The 23947-nt window shown below is 45.6% G+C and overlaps 1 protein-coding gene across 1 annotated transcript in view; it reads left to right on the top strand.

The window, feature by feature from the left end:
- LOC147114648 (1-phosphatidylinositol 4,5-bisphosphate phosphodiesterase gamma-1-like) overlaps nt 1–23947 on the top strand; it is a 326116-nt gene that overhangs the window by 283866 nt on the left and 18303 nt on the right. The window contains exons 24-29 of the mRNA XM_085992491.1: nt 2856–3019; nt 6222–6318; nt 8416–8640; nt 10930–11078; nt 13038–13152; nt 19949–20110. Coding sequence (XP_085848617.1) covers nt 2856–3019; nt 6222–6318; nt 8416–8640; nt 10930–11078; nt 13038–13152; nt 19949–20110 — 912 coding nt within the window. The remainder of the gene's footprint in view (nt 1–2855; nt 3020–6221; nt 6319–8415; nt 8641–10929; nt 11079–13037; nt 13153–19948; nt 20111–23947) is intronic.

Below are 23947 nucleotides of genomic sequence, written 5' to 3'. Positions count from 1 at the left end.
TGCGTCACGATCACTAACCTCAGCCGAGCGTAACTACGCCCAGATTGACAGGGAGGCCCTCAGCCTAGTGTGGGGAGTGAAAAAGTTCAATCACTATCTGCACGGGCAGAAGTTCACCTTGCTGACTGACCACCAACAACATGTCTCCATCTTTCATCCAAAGAAGGGTGTTCCGGTGATGACTGCGCAACGGCTACAAAGATGGTCCCTTTTTCTAGGGGCGCACCAATATGAAATCGAGTATAAGGGCACGAAACAGCATGGAAACGCTGATGGGCTATCACACCTGCCACTGCCTACTGCGGAGGAAGCACCAGCAGTGGATCCTGTCGAAATATTTCATTCGACTATAATTGAATGCTTGCCAGTAACTAACGCTGGTATAGAGAAGGAGACCCGAAATGACCCGACACTGTCTCGGGTATATGATTTGACGGTGAAGGGATGGCCAGCACATGGCGACTCACTGTTGCCAGCATTCTCATCCAGAAGAGAACAGCTGTCAGTATGCCAGGGGACCTTGATGTGTGGATCCCGAGTGGTATTTCCACCCAAGTTAAGGGAAAGAGTGCTCAATGAGCTTCACAAAGGTCATCTGGGAGGGGTGAAAATGAAAAGCCTTGCTAGGGCTTATGTGTGGTGGTCGGGGATCGATCAGCAAATCGAGGACCTGACAAGAAGCTGCTCAGGATGCCAGAAGGTCCAAAATGCACCACCACATGCCCCTCTACACCCATGGGAGTGGCCCTCCTCTCCATGGCAACGGGTGCATATTGATTTTGCTGGTCCATTCATGGACTCAATGTTTTTAATAGCCGTGGATGCGCACTCAAAATGGCCTGAGGTGATCAAAATGTCCTCCACCACCACGGAGAAAACTATTGCAGTCCTACGGACCATTTTTGCCAGGAACGGCTTGCCAGAGCAGATTTGCCCTGATAACAGAGCACAGTTTGTGTCCGAAGAGTTTCGAAGATTTATGAAAAGGAATGGGGTAAGGCATTACACATCCGCCCCGTATCATCCAGCCACAAATGGATTGGCTGAGAGGTTCGTACAAACCTTTAAAAAAGCAGTAAAGGCCATGTGCGATGACGACATTCCACTGCAGCATAAGGTGGACAATTTCCTGTTAGCCTACAGAAATGCGACACATGCAGTCACCAACCAGGCCCCGGCCATGATGTTCTTTAACCGAAGGTTGAGATCTCGTCTGGATTTGCTCAGACCAAATGTACGAAGAGATGTTGAGAGTAAGCAATTCCAGCACATCAATGAGAAGCCGACAAGGAGCTTCAATGTAGGGCAACCAGTCGTGGCCCGCGACTACAGAACAGAGAAATGGCAACCAGGAACGATATGCACACGGCAGGGGCCACTAATGTACACAGTGGATGTTGGGGAGAACATTGTGAGACGCCATGCTGACCAGATCCTAGAGTCACAGGAACGAGTCAACCCCATGTCTCGGCCATACGTACCTGGTGAGGAACCCAACGTACAGGTCGCATCTACCTCAGAAACAATAGCATTGGAAGCTGATGAATCAACTGACGACAGGGTGCTAGAATTGCCTCCGCACCAAGAGCGAGACACTCGGGAAAGGCGTTATCCAGAAAGAATCAGGAAGCCTCCCCAGAGACTGAATATATGAATGGACTATTTTCATATAACATTGTATATTAAAAATGTTAATTGTTAAATGAGTATTATGGTACTGTTAATCTAACAGGGGAGGAATTGTAATGTATGTAATGTATATATACCTTAAGGGAGAGAACTACTTTTTACAGCTCCTGTATACTGTAGTACCGGCAGTGACCACACCTGTATATAAACCCTGAGTAGTGATCTGTACAGTTAGTTCTAGAGTAACCCTCATTCAGTAAACACCTGTTGAATCGTTCCCTGCAGTCTGTTGTCTGATTATTGAAGGACACAACATTAAGATACATGGATCTAACAGAGGTGGTGGTGTTCCCATGCACTTTCTGCATCTGTCCTTCTAGGTGGTGGACGTCACGAGTTTAGGAGGTGCTGCTGAAGAAGCCCTGTCGAGCTGCTGCAGTGAATCCTGCAGATAGTATTTAATATAAACAGTATTTTCCTTTCAATTGAGCACATATCTACTGAATAGGTTTGCACATTTCCAACCTTCGCCATATACAGAAACAGACAGCTATCCCAGCACACAGATACAAAAGGCAATTTAAAAATAATAAAATAATAACAAGCTACAAATTTCTATAAGAATTACATTGTAGAGATTCCTATGTTCTTAAACACAATCAGAGGTGAGACAACAGTATGTTAACCCAATGGGCCTGAAGTGGGCGACAAACCCAGGGAGCTCGGGGACATTGGCCATGCCTCATTTACATAAATGTTCCCGATGTCCCGCTTGAACCTGGCCAGACCCATTATCTGACCGGCAGGTGGGAGCAAGAATTCGGCAGTAGGAGGCTGCAGCCAGGGACTCGTGGGAACAGATCCGCTGATCAGTTAGGAGGTGGCGGGGTGGGCGGCGCTGGAGGTGACCAGCGGGAGAGGTGAAGCCTACAGCAAGGGGAGCCCAAGGATTCCTTGTGAAGCCCGGAGGAGCACTCCTGCTCCCTCCTGGCTCACATGGAAACTATAAATATATTTTGTAAATACTTCTGGCTCAAGCTCCTCCTCCTGCCAGGTCTGGTCTGCTGGGGAAGCCGTCACTGCCCATCCCCCTCCCTGCCCAGTTTCCGCCAGGCGTGGGGAATTAAAATCAGAGCCAATTACATTTTTCAAAACTGGAATCGATTCTTTATTAAGTGACTGTGATTGCCCGCACCATATTAACATTCTCAGCATTTACTTGGCAGTTATTCAGAAGGAAGGGAAAGGAAGCAAGCAGTACGTGTTCACCATCCACTCCCAACAAATGTCCCACCCTGTGCAGATGTTGGACATAGCTGCAGATAGTCAAGAAGATCTGAATGACTGGGCTGCCAAGATCCGGGAGGCAACACAGAACGCAGATGCCAGGGTAAGTGTGAGCCAATAGCCATTGGGAGATGTTGGCACAATGGAACTTATTCTTGCTATCAACTCTGCAAGATAGAAAATAATTGCAACCACTTTCTTTGCCCAATTCTTAAAGGAGCTGGATGCTACAAATGAGGCCTAACTGGATAAACCGACTGTTTTATTTTCCAGTAGCAAAATACAGTTTTAACTTAGTTCCCCTGATGGCTGTGGGTTTGACCAGTAAGTAGCTGATCCAGACCAGGAACAGCTTAGGTTCAATCCCTGCACCAAGTCCTGTTCATCAATCACCCCAGTGCTTGCTCGTGTTTAAATCCCTCCATGGCCTCATCCCTCCCTATTTCTGTAACCTTGTCCAGCTCTACAACCCTCCAAGATCTCTGCATTCCTCCAACTCTGTCCTCTTGTGCATTCTCCACTGCCTTCATCCCACCATTGGCAGCCGTGCCTTCAGCCGTCTAGGCCCTAAGCTATGGAATTCCTTCCCAAACCTGATCACCTCTTTACCTCTTTCCTCCTTTAAGATACTGCTTATAACCTACCTCTTTAAACAAACGCTTGGTCACCTATCCTAATAGCTCCTTATTTGGCTTGGTGTTAATTTTTGTCTGATAACACTCTTGTGAAGTGCCTTTGGATGTTTTACTATGTTAAAAAGGCTATATAAATGCAAGTTGTTGTTTTGCTCTGTGTTGAGTTCGCTGATTTCAGCCATGGCATGGTTGAGACTGCAACAATTTGTCTCAACTCCCCGGGTTAGGGAAGAGAAAACTGGTCAGTGTACTCACTCCTGATCACTATTCAGTGACCTTTGCTTGAAAAGTTCATGTGTGTACGCGTGTGTGTGCATGTGTGTGTATGTGTGTGTGTGTGCATGTGTGTGTGTGCGCATGTGCGTGTGTGTGTGCATGTGTGTGTGCGTGTGTGTGTGTGCATGTGTGTGTGCGTGTGTGTGTGTATGTGCATGTGTGTGCGTGCGCGTGTGTTTGCGTGCGCGTGTGTTTGCGTGCGTGCGCATGTGTGTGCACAAGTGTGTTTGGAGTGAAAACAAGATTAGGCTCAGTTGTGATGCCCTTCATGGTCAAACATCCCACTGACCCACTCACTGACATGACTTACTGCAGAAAAGAAAACATGATCTGGGTCTTTAAAATGCTGCAAGACATGGATGGTGTGGATGTAAGCGAGGTATTTAACTGTGAGCACCGAATTAGAGCACATAGCTTTAAAATATAGGGGGGTATGATAGCATTAGTGGTAATTTTACTGGACTAGTAATCTAGAGGCCTGGATTAATGATCTGGAGACATGGGGCTGGATTATCATTGAGGAGGCGAGTAGGAGGCGGGACTACAACTTTCGGGGTTGTAGTCCCGACACCATCGAGTTCTAGCCAACCCACGTGATTTAGACTTGATTGACCTTGTTAAGCCCGCCCAGCGGGCTCAGCAGGCCAATTAAGGGCCACCCGGCAACAGGTGACGTCACAGATTGATATTTCATCTGTCAAGATCTTTTGACAGATGAAATATCAGCGTTTCACAGCTGTTTGAAGCTGTCACACACTGACAATCTGTACTCCAGGTTAATTCCTTCCTCTCAGGATGATTTAGAGATTTCCCCGGAACAGAAAGCTGAGGCTGCAGATTTTGACAGCTCGCGGCCATTCTGCTTTCTGTGCCAGTGAGATGAGGGACTCCCGAGACCTGAAGGAAAGAAGGCTGTAAAGGTAAGTAAAGGTTAGTAGAACTTCTTTAAACACTTTACACACACCAAACATACTTACCTCTGCACTCATGCACCCATCACTCACCTGAACACCAGACATCTCGACCCCTCCAAGCCCTTCATCCCGACGGCCTGCCTCGCTAACTTGGCGTGGTTTGGAGCCATCGGGAATCCCACATTTCAACAATGAAAATAGGGATTAGGCTAAAAACTGCCTGTTAACTACCTGTCAGGTAGTTAATTGGCACTAATCCCCTTCCCGCCTTGAGGAGGCGGGTCGCAATGCGGGCGGGTACCCGCCTCCTTTGAAACTGGCATGGAGGCAGGTTGGGGACGGGATGGGGTCGGGACCCCCGATTTCAGGATTTTAAACCCCCACACTCCTCCAATCCCGACTCCACGGCCCAATGAAAATCCAGCCCATGAGTTCAACTCCCACCACAGAACCTGTGGAATTTAAATTCAATTAAATAAATCTGGAATCAAAAAGCTAGTATAGTATCAATAATGATGACTATGAAACTACCACTTTGTCAAAAAAATCCATCTGGTTCACTAATATCCTTTAGGGAAGGAAATCTGCCATTCTTACCCAGTATGAACTATATGCGACTCCAGACCCACAGTAATGTGGATGACTCTTAACTGCCCTTTGAAATGCCCGAGCAAGCAATTCAAGAAGGTGGCTCACCACTACCTTCTCAAGGGCAATAGGAATGGGCAATAAATGCCGGCCTTGCCAGCGACACCCCCATCCTGTGAATGAATTTAAAAAATGAACAGGTCTCATGCAAGACTGAAGGTTAGAAGAAACTTTTTATTTTCCCTTGGAGTGCGGATATATTTCTGGCTAAAGCAGCTGAGGCCAGGGTGACCGACTCCTTTAAAAAGGATCTGGATAAATTTGACTGGGAATGGGATTGATTGGTGGTGGGTAGGGATCGGTATGGAGTGAGATACTCAAATATTCCACAGGAATATGATGGTTTTTGAGGCGGGGAATGGAATGTTGTTTGAAGGACAGCAGGCCAGAGCTGAGTCGTGGGATGTGAGTGCCCTGGCTAGGGAGGGAAAGAATCAGCCAGGGTTTTCATTCCTGGTTGCTATCCCGTGACCCCTGCTAGAAAATGCCTGCTTGTAGACGTTGGGTGAGGATAGGATAGACTTCAGTGTGATACATTTCAGGATTGAATAATCTATCAAGATTCATACGTCTAGAATGGCCACTTGGGCAAGGTACTGAAGGGTGGGCAGTACCTGTGAGACAGTGCCCCAGGATGAGTCAACTCCTTTAGGATAAGAAAAGCAAATTTGTTTATCATTCTCAGGATGTGGGCTTCGCTGGCAAGATCAGCATTTATTGCCCATCATTGTCCCTGAGAAAGTGGTGGTGGGCCTTCTTCTTGAACTACTGCAGCCTATGTGGTGAAGATGCTCATACAATGGTGTTAAATGACTATTTCTCTTTGCAACAGATGCAAGAAGGAAAAATAATGGAGAGGCGAAAGAAGATTGCATTGGAATTGTCGGAGCTGGTTGTCTACTGCCGCCCTGTGCCTTTTGATGAAGAAAGTAAGTTTGACTCAATACATTCGGCTATTCAGATGGAAACATTCGATTTCCTGTCACATTATCTTATTGCAATTTATTTTATTGAGTTAATTTTGTCTTTAAATTAAATAGAATCATGTGGACAAGACTGACATGCAACATGACCCTAATCCAGCACAAAATTTATTGGGCCCACAATTCCTGTCTGTCAAGAATCCCGGCAGATCTTATATTGTTATAGAACATAGCGGTTTACAGCACAGAAGGAGGCCATTGGGCCTGTTGTCTTGGGATGTTTTACTACGTTAAAGGCGCTATATAAGTGCAAGTTGTTGTCATCATGTCTGTACCAGCTGTTTGCTCGACTAATCCAAAACGAATCCCACTGCCTTATCTCTCTCCAGATCTCTTTGTCTGCATCAAAGATTTATCCAATTTCCGCTTCAGAGATGCAATGGTCTCTGCCTCAACCACTCCCTGTGGCAAACATTCCATGCTCCAACAACCTTCTGTGCAAAGGAATTTCTCCTAACTTCTCTCCTTACACTGAGCGATCATTTTAAATTGATGACCCCTCAACACTGGCTTCCTAATCAGTGGAATTTCCCTATTCAGTTGATCAAAACTCTTTGTTATTTTAAAAACCTCTCCTCTCTTAGCCATCTCTGCTCCAGTGGAAATAATCCCAGGCTCTAGATCGGGGGCTGGAAAATGGAGTTCTGCCAGGATTACACCCTGTTTTTTCTGTGTACCATTTTCCAGTAGAGGGTCATAGCCAGATTTTCCACCAAGCCCTCTACATCAGCAGGGTGCTAGGGGGAATTCCCAGGCTACCCTGAGAATTTTCCCTTTACACCCTTAAAAAGCCTCAGTGGAATTCACACCAGCTGAGCACTGACAGGAGATCCTTTAAGGCCTTACCCAGGCTGAGGTAATCAATCCTTTATGGCTTGAGGCAAAACCTTTGATTTTCAGCCCAGAAAACTATCGAGCCAGATGCCACTGAAGTGCCCTTAGAGGTGCTGGAAGCCCTCCCTGCCCATACAAATGGCACATCCCAACATCACTTCTGACGGCAGAGTAGCCCCTGTAGATATATAGGCCCTGTAAGAGCCATAAAAGCTTAAGAAAATACTTTAAAATATTGGTTAAATAGCATAATACAGTTAATTTACCTGATTGACTTATTGTATTAAGAAACCCCCTATTTTCTTGCTCCAGTAGTATAGTCCGAGACACCCCCTTCATTCTTGCCACAATGGTACAGTCCCTAAGCCACACATGGTATGCAGCCATTTTACAGTTTAAACTCCACGTGGCTGAAGGAGGCAGAAGTTGTGAGGTTTGGAGCAATACAGTTTTTGACCGTGTTCGTTTATACGTGTTTGCTTTGTAATTCTGTTTGTAAAGTGTTATAGTAAACAGTTTAAAAGACAAAGCTACGTTTGGGAACGTTTTATTTCGACACGCGTCTACTCGTTGTTAAAAGCCCCACAGCTCAGTGGCTGCCTGTTTGGAAACTAAGAAGCGCCACTACAGGCCCATTGGCCTCACCTTATTTGTATCACTCAGACCGCCCACAGGACAGCTGGTGTGGGAAGTGGGATGTCACACTGGCGGAGTAGGGACTCTTGTTTGGACTGAGGAGCATTGCTGAGGCAGTGTAGAGGGAGCCTTACTCTGCTTATACTGGTGCTATGCCTGATTGGGGAGTGCTCGATGCTGATGCTGAGTATTTGAAATGGCAGTCTCTATCTCCCCCAGCACACTTGATGAGTTTAAAAATTCTCTGATCTAGCCAACACGAAATATCCGCAGACCTACTCCCACTTCAGTGCTGTAACTTTGCTGGAAATAATGCTTATGTGCGTAAACGGGGTTTCTGCCTCACTTCTGCCAGAGTTACAGCCTTGGACTGGGAGAAGATCCGAGGAAATTCCTGGCCAATAGTAAACTGCTCTCTGCGTCATGTAATCCAGAGAAGGGATCATTAAATACCGAAGAGCAAAGTATACCATTGATGAGCAATGGATCCTGTAAAAAGAGGAATTGATGTATCTGGTTAGCCTGCTGTAATTTTGGTGTTTCCTTGCTGACCTTGCGTTGCCTTGTTGAAAGAGATCGGATCAGACAAGGCCTGTTACAGAGACATGTCATCCTTCCCCGAAACGAAGGCGGAGAAATACGCCAACAAAAGTAAGGGCAAGAAGTTTCTTCAGTACAACCACCGGCAATTGAGCCGCGTCTACCCCAAGGGGCAACGCCTGGACTCCTCCAACTACGACCCACTGCCCATGTGGCTCTGTGGCAGCCAGCTGGTGGCGCTCAACTTCCAGACGCCAGGTAAACTCGCCGTAATGCACCGCGCCAGAGAGTGAGTTACATCCGCTCAAGGTGCTATATAAGTTTCTTTTTTCACCTCCCACCCAGCTCAACTCCTGTTAGAAGTTACACAGAGTGTGGCGGCAGCAGCATTCTCCTGAAATGAGACTGAAGTATCATAAATCAAAATTTTCTGGGCGTGGGCTCTCAGCTTCTGTCTCTTCACCCTCTCAATGTACTTCCCAGCTTTCTTCCCTTCACCCCGAAAGCATTGTTCCCATCAACCATTCTCCTCCAAAGCCTTTCATCTGCTGTCCAGCTCAGTGGGATTGCCATCGTTTGGTTCCAGTGTTACCTCTCCGATCGTAGCCAGAGCATCTCTCGTAACAGCTTCTCTTCCCACCCCAATACCATAATCTCAGGGATCCTCCAAGGATCCATACTTGGCGCCCACCTCTTCCTCATCTACATGCTTCCCCTTGGCGGCATGCATGCTGATGACACCCAGCTCTACCTTTCCACCATCTCTCTCGACCCTTCCACTGCCTCTGCGCTGTCAGTCCACTTGTCTGAAATCAAGTCTTGGATAAACTGTAATTTCCTCTGGATAAATATTGGGAAGATCAAAGCCATCATTTTTAATCCCCGCCATAATCTCCCTACCCTTGCCACCGATTCAAGCCTCTCTCAGTGTTCGCAACCTCAGCATTCTATTCGAATCCAAGCTGAAATTCCAAACCCATATTCACTCTTATCACAGCGACCACCTACTTCCAACTCTATAACATTGCACACCCTCACCCCTACCTCAGCCCAACACCCACTGAAACCCTCAACCATGCCTGTGTCACCTTGAGGCTCCATAAACTTCAGCCATTCAAACTTCAGCTACCAGTATCCTATCAAACCAACATTGGTAACTGTCCCTTCAATCATCTAGGCCCCATGCTCTGTAACTCCCTCCCTAAATCGCTCTCCATCTCCTCTAAGCCTCTCCTTAAAACCTACCCCTTTTTGGCCAAGGTTTTGGTCATGCCGACTAATCTTTCCTTCTTTGACTCAGCACCCATGTTTCCTTACGCCTTGGTGAATAGGGTTGCCAACCCTCCAGGATTGCCCTGGAGTGTCCATGAATTAGACTACTCTCCAGGACACTGATGCTAGCAACCCTGGAGAAAAATCATAGGGGCAAAAATTGATTTTTTTAATTTGCTCTTAACACTTTAGTTTACTAGTATTGGACATGGGGGAAAAAAGGCTGTTTGACTGACAGTCAAGCATCATCCAATCAGGTAATGAAGAGTCTATCCGCTGTCCGATTGGCCTGGTAAGGCGGTGCACCGTGAGTCTGGACATGTTGGGCAACCCCAATGGCAGGAGTGTGTGGGGCGGTTCGAGACAGAAAGTCATGTGATGGAACCTTCAGGAGTATGTCCAACCACAGTTGGCGACCCTATCTGTGAATTTTTGCAATGTTTTTCTACGTTCGAGCGATGCGATTCATGCTGTTGCAAGCACAGCAACTAACTAAATATATTGGGCTGCAACTCCCTCTGTTGGATTGTACAATAATTACAGAAACAATGGCTATGTTTAGAGCACAGGCGTCAACTATAAACTAGCTGAGCCCAGCCCACACGGCTTGTAATCATCTGACGACCCCATCCACCCCACCAGATAAATTACATTTACACTTGCCCTTCATATTTTATATATATCCAATATATGAGAAGCTCCTCTGATGGCTCCTTTGCTAAGTGTGGATCAGGGCCATACGGGTTAGAAAAGCTCAGTGAGTTAATCCAATGATTAGCTGAGTACAACAAGCCGGGTCTGTGCTGAATGAGCTGATCGCAGCTTGGTTGGGTATGAGGGGTATTACAATTGGACTCAGCACCTCTTGGTTAGAGAGGGGATTAAACTGATTAGAGATCTGCCTCCAATTGCTATTCGGTGGCCCTTTGCGAGACAGTGTTCAGTTGTCGGTGAAGGTCGCTACTGCTGAATAGCCGACTGACACTTAAGGGGTAAATTTCCACCATTTCTGTGGAGTTTCCATGGCAGAAGTTACAGCAGACGAGCGGGAGAACACACGTGGAAATTTATCCCCTTACTGTCTTCTCGGCTCACACATGACGAACGGTACCAGCCCTTGTGGAACAGTACCCCCAGCATTAGTCAGAGGAGGTGCCAGTTAAAGGAAAGAGAGGCACTCTAAATACTGGAAACCGTGTAGGAGAATCATTGACACAGTGAAGAGGAAGTTAACTTGGAATCTGAAAGGGCTTTGGAATTTTTTTTTCTCTGTAGACAAACCAATGCAGCTGAACCAGGCGATCTTCACCATGAACGGGAAGAGTGGGTACGTTTTGCACCCTGACATCATGAGAGACGAGAACTTTGACCCCTTTGACAAGAACACTCTCAAGGGTGTGGAACCGATCACCGTGCAGCTTCAGGCAAGCGGCAGACATTTTGTTTTACCACAAGAGACCTGGATGACCTACCCTGAAAAAACCCGAAACCACGAGGGGGAATTTTAACTCTCAACGCTGGGTGGGAACGGAGTGGGTGAGCAGTGAAAACGGAGCAGCTCCATTTCCAGCTCCATTCCCACTGATTTTAATGCCACTAGTTTTGGTGGCGGATGAGCTGCTTGCCGGACTCCGGTTGGAGACTCATGCATTAACTAGGATGTCAATAGGGCCCCGACATTATTTTGCCTGGGGCTTGAGCAGGGAACCGCCATGGCTTCCTTATGAGGCTGAAACAGGATTGGAGCTGGTCTGCAGACAGATGAGATACTCCAAGGTAAGTGCAAAATTTTCCTTTGTGAGGCCAGGAAGAGGAAGAGGAATACTCCTCCAGGCCCCACAAAGAAAGCCACGGCCTCCCCTGTAGCAGACTCCACCCCCACCCCATCTCTCACGCATGACCCTCCCAAAACCCCCTCCCCACCACTTGCCTTCAAGCCTTGGGCTGCCCAGTCTTCCCCTGCCAGCAGCTGGCGGCATTTAAAATCAGGCCTGGAAGTTAAAATACTCCTGCCCTATCCCTCTGCCCAATGCCTCACCACAACAACATGGCTCAGGTTGCTATGGGTACCAAGGTGTTGCAGCAAGCCATGGTCAGCACTGCGTGGTGCACCAGTTTGAATTTCCAACATGCTGCTCTACTACACCTCTTCATGAGATATTTCTTCTCTTTCCTCCCTCCGCCCTTCGGTTTACTCCCCTCATCTCCTGAAGGAACAATTCACGCTCCCATCATTGTCCCTGGGGCTGGCGTGGGCCATGGTTTGCACAACTGGTCACTATCCGGTAACAGGTACACGAGAGAGAGACTCCGAGACGAGTCACCTTTTGAGTTGAGCTCCCGCTCTCCACACCTTGCAGCTGCACTGTTACCTGCCTTATGCATAATCATGGTAGCAGATGTTTCGCAGCAGGCACTACCAGAAACTGGGATTTGCCCATAATTGTGTCACCGAGGCAGCAACACTCAATTAAGATGGATTCCTCTTCTCCCCATCTCTCCTGATGATGCTGACTCTCTTGTTTAGTTCCCTGGACATCAGTTGTCCTCCACCTACCTCACAATTCATAGAATTATACAACACAGAAGGAGGCCATTAGACCTACTATGCCTGTGCCAGCTCATCCAATTCGTCCCATGACCTTGTCCTTTCCCCATAGCCCTGCAATTTTTTTCTTTTCAAGCATATATCTAATTCCCTTTTGAAAGTTGTTATTGAATCTGCTTCCACCACCCTTTCAGGCAGTGCATTCCAGATCATATCAACTTGCTGCATAAAAAAAATGATCTTCGTCTCCCCTCTGGTTCTTTTGTTATTCTTTAAGTCCAGGCAATTAGTGTTGGTGGGCTATTCAACCATGATCCTGTGCCAGCAGGAATCACTAGATAATGATTCGAATGAGAACTCTGTCTGATTTTTGCCTCTTCCTTAGCCCAGACATGCTGTAAATTGTGGCGCCACTAATGTTGTCCCAGCACAGACCAGGATAGCTAAGTTTCCTACTGGATTACTGCATTTACCAGCAGAGCCACTGGGTAGCTGTTGGGTATTGAATCCGTTGATTCTTAAAGTATGATGTTTTCCAATAACTAGACGGAGGCTGTAAATTAACAATCAACAGGTGTTTACTGGAGGAGGGTAGTCTAAAGACTAACAGTACAGAGGCATGCTCAAGGCTTATATACAGGTGTGGTCACTGCCGGTACTACAGTATACAGGAGCAGTAAAAGTAGTTCTCTCTTAAAGGTACATACACTACATTGGGGATGGATTTTTTGCAGGGTGATGGAATTTTAGGGTTCTCTCTCCTTTTTAAAAAAGAATGCATGAGGAGGAGCTGTGGGTGTGAGTCCTTATTGAATCCATTCTCTTAAACGGACAGATCTTGGGAGCGCGACACCTGCCCAAGAATGGGAGAAGCATCGTTTGTCCATTTGTTGAGGTGGAGGTATGTGGAGCTGAGTACGACAACAGCAAATACAAGACCGAGGTGGTGGGTAAGTGAGACTCCTCCTCTGTGACATAGAGATCTGATTCAATCACATGGTGCTCCCTGCAACAATTTTCTCCTTTCCTCCCCAGTTTTTCTCCATTCTCCCTCCCCTCTGTCAGGAATTCTTCAAATGAGCCTTGACGTTGAAGATCATCCCGAGTCTAATGATGTCCTCATCCAACACACACAGTCTGAGTCAGACACAGCGTTAGAATCATTTCAACATGTTCAATAATCTGCACAAAGAGCAAAATACTGCAGATGCTGGAAAACTGAAATAAAAACAGAAAATGCTGGCAACACTCAGCAGGTCAGGCAACATCTGTGGAGAGAGTAGGGTTAACATTTCAGTTCGATGATCTTTCGTCAGAACCTATGACCTTTCGCCAATAATCTACATGTCATTTTCTCCCTGTTTGTTTTCTCTTGGCGAATTTGTATTCAAGGGCTTCAAAGGCAGGTGCAGCATGGATCGGATACAAAGTCTACACTGCCACATCAAGTGCTTCCAAGTCACGTACAGCACAGGCTGGACACAGAGTAAAGGCCCCTCTACACTGCCTTAATTAATACTCTGGCGCAGCCTGGGTTAGATACAGAGTGAAGCTTTTTCTACTCTGCCCCCAACGCTGTGCCTTAGGAATTGCTAGATGGTAGTTCATCTTCTACCATCCTGGTAGTCACATGATACAATGCTAATGGAGTTGTTGACTAATGGCAATCAAAGTCATTTAATTAGTGTACAACAGACCCAGACACGACGCAAGGAAAACCCCAGTGGTGGAGAGCATTAGGAACCATAGGTCCAAAGTCACCTGTTACTCCCAAGCATGCGACACTTACTACATGTCATGTCTTAAATTACTCACATAAATATTACTTTGAGTAAATCACAGCCTCAGAAGGGCACCTCCTACTGTATTTCCCACACCAGCCATCCTGTGTCCTTTATATATGAGAATATTCAAAAATAATAGCTCATCAATGTCTCACTCAATAATAGGAACCATAGAAACTTAGAACACACATTGTATGCCTGTCCCTTGTTAATAAATGAACCATTCGAAATACCCTCTTATAATCCCTCTCTCACTATAACACTGCCATCTCTGATTTAATGCATATTTTTGTTTTGTCAATTTTTGTCCCGTCCCCAGGGGGTTGACCTCTTGCTGGGGGACAGTTCCACAGGCATTGGCAGCCCTCTGGTACCTCACCCAGGTTGCCATTCTTCCTCTGTGAGTTTTGACAGTGAGTGTCAACAGATTCATGAGCCCGATCCATTCCTCCCTTGACATCGGCACCTGCTTCCAGCAGAGGTCGTTGCATTGCAATCGTGAGTTTAGCAAATTTAACTCTTCCCCTCCCTAGTCAGGGAGTAGGGCACTTACACAAATTGTCCAGCCCTTACTGCTGTCCTAGCTGAGATCAGTTAACTGAACGCAGACAGAATCAAACCTGGGTTCTTCTGTTTTGAATGGTTTAGTGTTACACTGCGTAGTGCCTTTACTTACTTGACTACTGGGGAGTTAGAGCAGCCATTAAATAAACCCTTTTATGTAACATGTCTTTTGCAGTAACACACATTCTGTGGGACTCCTCCAGTGATAGTGCTGCAGAGAGAGCCCTGCTAGTTTTATATTAAACCACTTAATGTGTCATTCGCCTAGTTACTCAGTTGGTAAGTTCTGTGCAAAGTGTGGAACTGAGTGATACAGACTGGAATGGTCTCAGGTTTAGTTGCTGTTCTGTGTTGTTAGCTGTGCTCAGCCCTGGGCGCTACAACTGACCTCAAAGACAAGGAAAAATCAGCCAAGGTTCCAGCTCCTGATCACGATCCAGCAACCCTGGCTGGAAATGGGTGTTGGCGGGTAAGGAATGGCTGCTTGGGCAAAGTATGCAGGAAGCCCAACATGAATCAGCACCTTCAGGAGAGCAGAGGAGAAAAGTGGAGAAACAAAGGAAAAACAGAGAAAAGATGTAATGATATCAGCAAATAGTGATGGTATTTGCCTGTTTGATTATGATGCCTTACCAGCATAGTTGCCTGATTGATTACTTATGCCTGACCAGCAGAGGGCATGTGACAGAGACAAGCAGTTTAGTTTTGGTTTCGCTTTTAGATGGATCACTAGCATGGTGTCTCCTGTAATGCTGTTAAAAAGAGTTGAACAGACTTTAGATTAAAAGACATTCTCTTTCATAAATGTCTCGTCATTGAACCCACATACAAATCGATACATGGTGTCAGAAGTGATTGAAAGAGATGAAGAGGAAAAATCTGAAGTTAAATCAGCTCTCCACATATTAGCAAGCCAAAAGAGAACATCGTTACTTACCATTGGAGAATAGCTAACGAAGTGAAAAAATGGTAGGATTACACCCACCGGCGAAGCTTCAGTTGACAGGTAATGTGGCTGAAAATTGGAGAAGGTTCAAACAACGTTTGGAGTTGTATTTATCAGCAATCGGAGCTGACGAGAAAAGTGATAAAATGAAAGCGTCAGTGTTCTTACATGTCGTGGGTGATGAAGCGCTGGAGGTGTATAATAACTTCACATTCGCTGCTGATGGAGACAAAATGAAGCTGGATAAAATAATGGAACAGTTTGAGGCCTACTGCATACCTAAACGTAACGTGACGTTTGAGAGGCATAGATTTTTCACATGTGTACAGAAAACAGGAGAGACTATTGATCAGTATGTGACTGAACTGAGAAATTGAAGCAAAACATGTGAATTTAGGGGACTGACAGACTCGCTGATAAAAAACAGACTGGTGTGTGGTATTCCAGATAATGGTCTAAGGGAAAGACTGCTAAGAGAGCAAGATCTAGACCTGGGAAAAGCCATAGCACTATGTAGGGCTACAGAGACTGTGAAGTCGCAGGCAAAGGAGCTGTTCAGTGACAGTAGCTGCAACGTGGATGCAGTGAGAAAGAACGGACACAAACCGTTTAACAAAAAGAGCGCCAATGTGAAAAAAGAGGCGTGGCCAGCGAACAAAAATGAAAGGGGCAATCGAAAGTCATGTAGTCGATGCGCTACACAGCATACACCAAGAAAGTGTCCAGCATATGGTAAAACATGCAATAGTTGCAACAAAAACAACCATTATGCCCGTTGCTGCAAGAACCAAGTGCAACAAAGCAAGGTCCATGCAGTAGATGAAAGCGAGATAGAGGAGTTCAATGTGGATGTTGTGTCTGAAAACAAATAAGAAAAAAGAGACTGGATGTTGACACTAAAAGTGAATGACATACACATTCCATTTAAATTGGATACTGGAGCACAAGTTAATGTGATATCAGAGACTGATTTTAAGAAAATTAGACCCAGACCAAAGATACATGGAATAAAAGTGAAAGTGACAGGATACTCAGGTACTGATATACCAGTGAAAGGAAGATGCATTGTCAAAGTGACACACAAGGACAGAGAGCACACGTTAGCATTAATCGTGGTGCCAAAGGAGGTGCAAGCCATACTAGGTTTAAAAGCCTGTGAGAGACTGAACCTGGTAAAGAGAGTCCTCGTTGTGGAAAGCGGAGAGACAGTCTATGATGAACTCATGAAAGAGTACAATGACCTATTTAAGGGTCTAGGCTGCCTGCCAGGAGAACACACGATCAGAGTAGATAAAAGTATGCCAACGGTCATACATCCATGCAGAAAAGTTCCGTTTGCTCTTCAAAAGCAACTGAAGGCAGAGTTGTACAGGATGGAAAGCCTGAATGTGATTCAGAAGATAGATGAGCCAACTGAGTGGGTGAGTTCCCTCGTCGTTGTGGACAAAAAGAATGGAAAGCTCAGAATTTGCCTGGATCCAAGAGATCTAAACAGAGCAATAAAGAGAGAGCACTTCAAGCTTCCTACACGTGAGGAAATCATGGCACAGTTTGCAAATGCAAAGTATTTCAGCAAGTTAGATGCATCATCAGGATTTTGGCAGATGAAATTGGACGAGGCAAGTTCAAGGCTGTGCACGTTCAACAGTCCATTTGGCAGATACAGATTCCTAAGGTTACCATTTGGCATTGCCTCAGCTCCTGAAGTGTATCACAAAACTATCCATATGATCTATGAGCACCTGGAGGGAGTTGATACATTAATGGATGAAATCATAGTATGGGGAACCACGAGAACTGAGCATGACGAGAGACTGAAAAAAGTGCTGGAAGCAACAAGGAAAACAAACCTGAAGCTGAATAGAGAGAAATGCCAGCTCGGGGTGACAGAACTGACATTCGTGGGAGATATCCTTAGCAGTGAGGGCATCAGACCAGATCCCAGAAAGGTGTCCGCCATTGAGAATATGCCAAAGCCACAATGCAAAAAGGACGTGCAGAGGTTTAATGGAATGATCAACGACATGGGTAAATTCATATCCAACCTCTCAGAAAAGATGGCACCACTGAGAAGACTAACTGAAAAGAACATAGAATGGGAATGGAATCATGAGCATGAGAAGTCATGGAGCGATCTAAAGAAACTGCTCACAGAGGAACCAGTTCTGAGGTTTTATGACCCAGCGAGACCCATCAAGATATCATCAGATGCATCACAGAGTGGGCTCGGTGCTGTTCTTCTGCAAAAATATGACTACTGGCAACCTATTGCATATGCAACGTGCTCAATGACAGACGCGGAGACGCGATATGCTCAAATAGAAAAGGAGCTGCTCAGCATCACATACGCCTGTGAAAGATTTCACCAGTTTGTGGCAGGACAAGCAATCAGTGTAGAGACTGACCATAAGCCCTTGATTGCATTGTTCCAAAAGCCACTAAATAGCTGTCCGCTTAGAATACAAAGAATGATGATCAGGCTGCAACGCTATACACTGAATGTTGCGTACACACCGGGTAAGCTGATGTATACAGCAGACACGTTGTCCAGAGCTGTTGACCCAAGTGAGCCCGCAAACACCAAAATGGATGAAAAAGTGAACGCCTACGTGGACATGATCACAAGTGCACTGCCCATAGCAGATGCAAAAATGGAGCTCATAAAGACTGAGGCAAACAAAGATGAAACAATGAGACGACTGAGGAAAAGCATCTTGGATGGATGGCCCAACATGAAGCAAGACTGCTCACCTGACATAGCAGAGTACTGGAACTGCAGGGCGGAACTATCAGTGGTCGAAGACATCATCTACAAAGGAAGTAAAATAGTTATCCCAAAGAGTCTGAGAAAACAGATGCTAAAAAGGATCCATGGAGGACATCTGGGAATCGAAAAGTGTAAGAAAAGAGCACGAGAGGTGATGTACTGGCCACGAATCAACCAAGATGTGACAAATGAGGTGTCAAACTGCACAATATGCCTGAAATATCGAGCAAGCAATCCGGTAGAACCACTAAAGCCACACCCAGCGCCAGACAGACCTTACCAGAAGGTAGGCGCTGACCTATTCGTATGTCAAGGGAAGGACTATCTTGTAGTCACAGACTATTACTCCCTGTATCCAGAGGTTAGTAGACTGTACACCACCACTGCAGACGCTGTGATAAGATGTATGAAAGCCATATTCTCCAGACATGGCGTGGCAAGCGAGGTCTTCACAGACAACGGACCCCAGTTTTACAATGCAAGTTTCCGACACTTTGCCAAAGAGTGGGACTTTGTCCACACAACGTCAAGTCCTCACTTTCCACAGTCCAATGGACTAGTGGAAAAATCGGTCCAGACAGTGAAAAGACTGATGTACAAAGCAAAAGACAGTGGAACTGACTTCTACCAAAGCATGCTTGTATACCGCACAACGCCGCTCGAGTGTGGTATGTCACCAGCCCAACTCCTTATGGGACGTCTGCTAAGGTCAAACCTACCCATCCCGGAGAACCTCCTGAAAACAAAAGAGGGGGAGAAAGTGAGGAAGTTCAAAGAACAACAGAAAGAAAAGCAAAAGTACTACTATGACAGAGGAACACAAAACCTACCTGAACTCCACACTGGTGACCAAGTAAGGTTCAAAGACAAAACAAACATATGGACTCAGAAGGGAACTGTCCTGAGTGCAGTTCAACCAAGATCATACACCATTCAGACAGATGAGGGTGCTGTTCTGCGAAGAAATCGTCGAGATCTTCTCATGGGACCAGCCACAGCAAGTCAAAAGACTGATACTGTTGAACAACCTGATCACACAGCTGAGAAACCATCATCTGAGGCAACAACTCAGATTCAAGGACAATCAATCAGAAAATCCTCAAGACACGTGAAGCCTCCTGAGAGACTCATTGAGCAAATTTAAGGACTCTTGTTATAGAAGGAAGTAATGTTATCTTATTCTTTCTTCAAGTTCTAGTGTATTTACATATTTCATGTGAACACACAAAGCAAGGTTAAAAAACCTTGATCATGATAATGATAATGTAAGTTCATTAAGTGTTACAGTTAAAATTCAGATTAATACAAAGAAAACATGTTGTTAGTTAAAAGTAAAATACTTTTGTTTTAAGAAAGGGAGATGTAATGATATCAGCAAATAGTGATGGTATTTGCCTGTTTGATTATGATGCCTTACCAGCATAGTTGCCTGATTGATTACTTATGCCTGACCAGCAGAGGGCATGTGACAGAGACAAGCAGTTTAGTTTTGGTTTCACTTTTAGATGGATCACTAGCATGGTGTCTCCTGTAATGCTGTTAAAAAGAGTTGAACAGACTTTAGATTAAAAGACATTCTCTTTCATAAATGTCTCATCATTGAACCCACATACAAATTGATACAAAAGAAACATTAAATAAAGCATCGTTTCATTGCATCTCCTTATGTTTCATTTCTGTTCCAGCGGATAATGGGTTAAATCCCGTCTGGCTCTTCAAGCAGTTTGTCTTTGACATCAACAATCCCGAGTTTGCCTTTTTGAAGTTCATTGTGTATGATGAGGACATGTTCAGTGACCCCAACTTCCTAGCCCAGGCAACTTACCCAGTGAAAGGACTTAAAACAGGTAACTAGCAGCCTAGTAAGAAGAATATTATTTGTCTTTTTTTTAATAAGGTGAGAGAGTGAGGGATGTCAGTACTGGGAATGCATCCACTGTCAGCACTGAGCACACCTGCATCTGGTGCAGCATGGAGGGGGCGAAATTCGGCTCCTTTGCACCTGCCGTTAGCGCCTCGGGGGGGCGAATTTCGCGGCTGGGACAGGTCTTCCTCACCGGGCGCAGGATGTCCCGCCTCGCCCGCGTTACTGCCCTGAATCGGGGTGCTACCGAATTTTGCGTCCACTGTAATTGTCCCTTTCTTCTGCTCCCCATAGGGGAGGAAGAGAGAATTATACTAGTGCTGTGTGTAGCAACAGTGACCAGTACAATTCTACCCTCCCTGCCCCAGGTGGGGTGGTGGAGAGAGACAATCAGAAAGGACTTGTTTAAGAATTCACCATACATCGTAACCAGGGTAATTTTTCCTCCTTCGGCATTACATGAGTACCATCTACTATATCATTTCCATTTCCTTCACTGCGACACCTCTGAGCAAGACTGGCAATGAATATTGGACAGTTTTGAGGACATCATCGCTGCAGTACTCATATCTCTCTCAAATCCACTCTCTGATTACAAAATGGCATTAGTAGAGAAGCCAGTGGCATGCCCACCTACTCAAATTAGCAGAACTGGTGCATTGTGCTTGGGGACTAAAGGAGTGGAGAAATTAGTGGCACCGATTGTGGTGACTTTCTGCTGATAGGGTTTGAGGTAGGGCCAAATTGGAAGCATTGTGATTGCAATATTTTTCCACTCCTACCTTTGGAATTCATTGGTTCTGACTGATACCACAATTAATATACAGCAATAAACACTTTTTAAAATATCACAGCCCTGTATTCAAATGGGAATGTATCACTGGTGCAGAATGACTTGAACAACAAGTTTCGGTCTACACACAAGCTATTTTCCACTTGGTGGTTTGACCCATTTTAAGTTTCCTACCAATGGGAATTGGATGATGTTTCACCCCTTTCAGAGCAGGAGGCTGCAATAGATGTGTGAACCTACATGTTGGATTATATGGCACTGCGTTCAGATTGCAGTCTCCTCTGGAGCTGTGGGTTCAAATCCCACTTCTGACATTCCTTCCTTTTGCTGAACCTTTATAAAGCACTGGCTAGGCCACAACTGGATTATTGCGTCCAGTTCTGGTCACCACACTTTAGGAAGGATATGAAGGCTCTTGAGAGGGTGCAGAGGAGATTTACCAGAATGGTTCCAGGGATGGGGGATCTTAGCTACAAGGATAGGTTGGAGAAGCTGGATTTGTTTTCATTAGAGCAAAGGAGGTTGAGGGGTGATTTGATAGAGGTGTACGGGTTTGGGTAGGCTAGACGGGGAAAGGCTGTTCCCACTAGTTGATGGTACAAGGACTAGAGGACACAGATTTAAGGTTTTGGGCAAGAGATACAGGGGGGACGTGAGGAAAAACTTTTTTATGCAGTGAGTGGTGAGGACCTGGAACTCGCTGCTGACGGAAGTGGTGGAAGCGGAGACACTCAATGTTTTCAAGAGGAGACTGGATAGGCACTTGAGGGAAATAAACTTGCAGGGGATAGAGCGGGGGAATGGGACTGACTCGATTGCTCTACAGAGAGTTGGCATGGACTTGATGGGCCGAATGGCCTCCTTCTGTGCCGTTATGACTCTATGATATCTTCCCTACCATTTAAAGGTAAACACTATACACTTGTTTTAGTTTAGTACAAGTGCTACCCCCTCTATTTATAAAAAAATGTCTCCTACTTGTTAAGAAAGAAGATTTATATCACAGCAATGCCACCCTCCCCTCTCCAATAGAAAATGGCATCAGCAGAGGAGCCAGTGGAACGCCCACCTACTGAGACAGGCAGATCTGGCGGAAGTCCTGGCCAGCGCTCAGCTGGCGACACCCACAGGCTCAGCCATTGAGTACCAATACTCATGAAATCAGATTAGCATCCTTTCTGTTTCCACTTACTAATTTGGAGATGTGACTGCACTGGAGAGGGTTCAGAGGAGATTTACAAGGATGTTGCCAAGACTGGAGAATTTTTGCTATGAGGAAAGATTGGATAGGCTGGGGTTGTTTTCTTTGGAACAGAGGAGACTGAGGGGAGACTTAATTGAGGTGTATAAAATTATGAGGGGCCTAGATAGAGTGGGCAGAAAGGGCCTATTTCCCTTAGCAGAACGGTCAATAATTAGAGGGAATAGATTTAAAGTAATGGGTAGAAGGATTAGAGGGGCGTTGAGGAGAACTTTTTTCACCCAGAGAGTGGTGGGGGTCTGGAACTCACTGCCTGAAAGGGTGGTAGAGGCAGAAACCCTCATCGCATTTAAAAAGTACTTGGGTATGCACTTGAAGTGGTTAACCTACAGGGCTACGGACCAGGAAAGTGGGATTAGGCTGGCTAGCTCTTTTTCAGCCGGCACAGACACGATGGGCCGAATAGTCTCCTTCTGTGCTGTAATTTCTATGATTCTAAGCCACTTATTTTCAAACCCACTACTGGAAGAGGACTAATAGGAACATTAGGAACAGGAGTAGGCCATTCAGCCCCTCAAGCCTACTCTGCGATTCAATTAGATCATCCACAGCCTTTTCGGAAGAAAGTTCCAGATTTCTACTACCGTTTGTGTGAAAATGCTTCCTGATTTTGCTCCTGAAAGGTATAGCTCTAATTTTAAGATGATGTCTTCTTGGCCTTGATTCCCCCACCAGAAGAAATAGTTTCTCCGAATTCTACCCTATCAAGTCATTGTAACATTTAAACACCTCGATCACATCATCCCAAAATCCTCTATACTCAAGGGAATACAAGCTATGTTTATGCAACCTGTCCTCATAATTTTACCCCTAAACCCCTGTATAATTCTGGTGAATGCACGACACCCCTTCCAAGGACAGTACATCCATCCTGAAGTGCAGTGCTCAAAACTGATTGCACTCCAGATGGGATCAGACTAAGGCTCTATACAACTGAAGACTTCATCCCTCTCCCTGGCCATTGCCTACATCCATCTCCGTAACATCACCAGTCTCTGTCCCTGCCTCAGCTCACCTGCTGCTGAAACCCTCATCCATTCTGTTGTTACCTCTAGACTTGACTATTCCAATGATCTCCTGGCTGGCCTCCCATCTTCCACCCTCCATGAACTTGAGCTCATCCAAAACTCTGCTGCTCGCAACAAGTCCTGTTCATCCGTCATCCCTGTGCTCTCCGACCTACATTGGCTCCCGGTCTGGCAGCGCCTCGATTTTCAAATTCTCATCCTTGTTTTCAATTCCTCCATAGGCGTGCCCCTCCCTATCTCTGTAACCTCGTCCAACCTTACAACCCTCCAAGATCTCTGCGCTCCTCCAATTCTGGCCTCTTGCACATCCCCGATTTTAATCGCTCCACCATTGGCAGCCGTGCCTTCAGCTGCCTCGGCCCTAAGCTCAGGAATTTCTTCCTTAAACCTCTCCACCTGTCTACCTCTCTCTCTTCCTTTAAGGCGCTCCTTAAAACCTACCTTTTTTACCAAGCTTTCGGTCACCTGTCCTAATATCTCCTTATGTGGCTCGGTGTCCAATTTTGTTTGATAACGCTCCTGTGAAGCAACTTGGGACATTTTAATATAAAGTCGCTATATAAATGCAAGTTGTTGTTGTTGAAGCATAACTTCCTCCCCTTTGAGATAAAGGCCAACATTCAATTAGCCTTTTTGATTACTTTTTGTACTTATCTACTAGCTTTTAATGATTTGTAAACTTGGACTCCACAATTTCTTTGCACCTCCACAGTTCTTAGTTTCTTACCATTTATGTAA

This window comes from Somniosus microcephalus, chromosome 7, assembly GCF_052327205.1.
Source record: "Somniosus microcephalus isolate GS21.2 chromosome 7, FLI_Smic_1.0, whole genome shotgun sequence".
Lineage (NCBI taxonomy): Eukaryota > Metazoa > Chordata > Chondrichthyes > Squaliformes > Somniosidae > Somniosus > Somniosus microcephalus.
Note: the sequence above shows the minus strand (reverse complement) of the source record. Positions and strands in the feature narration are given on the sequence as shown.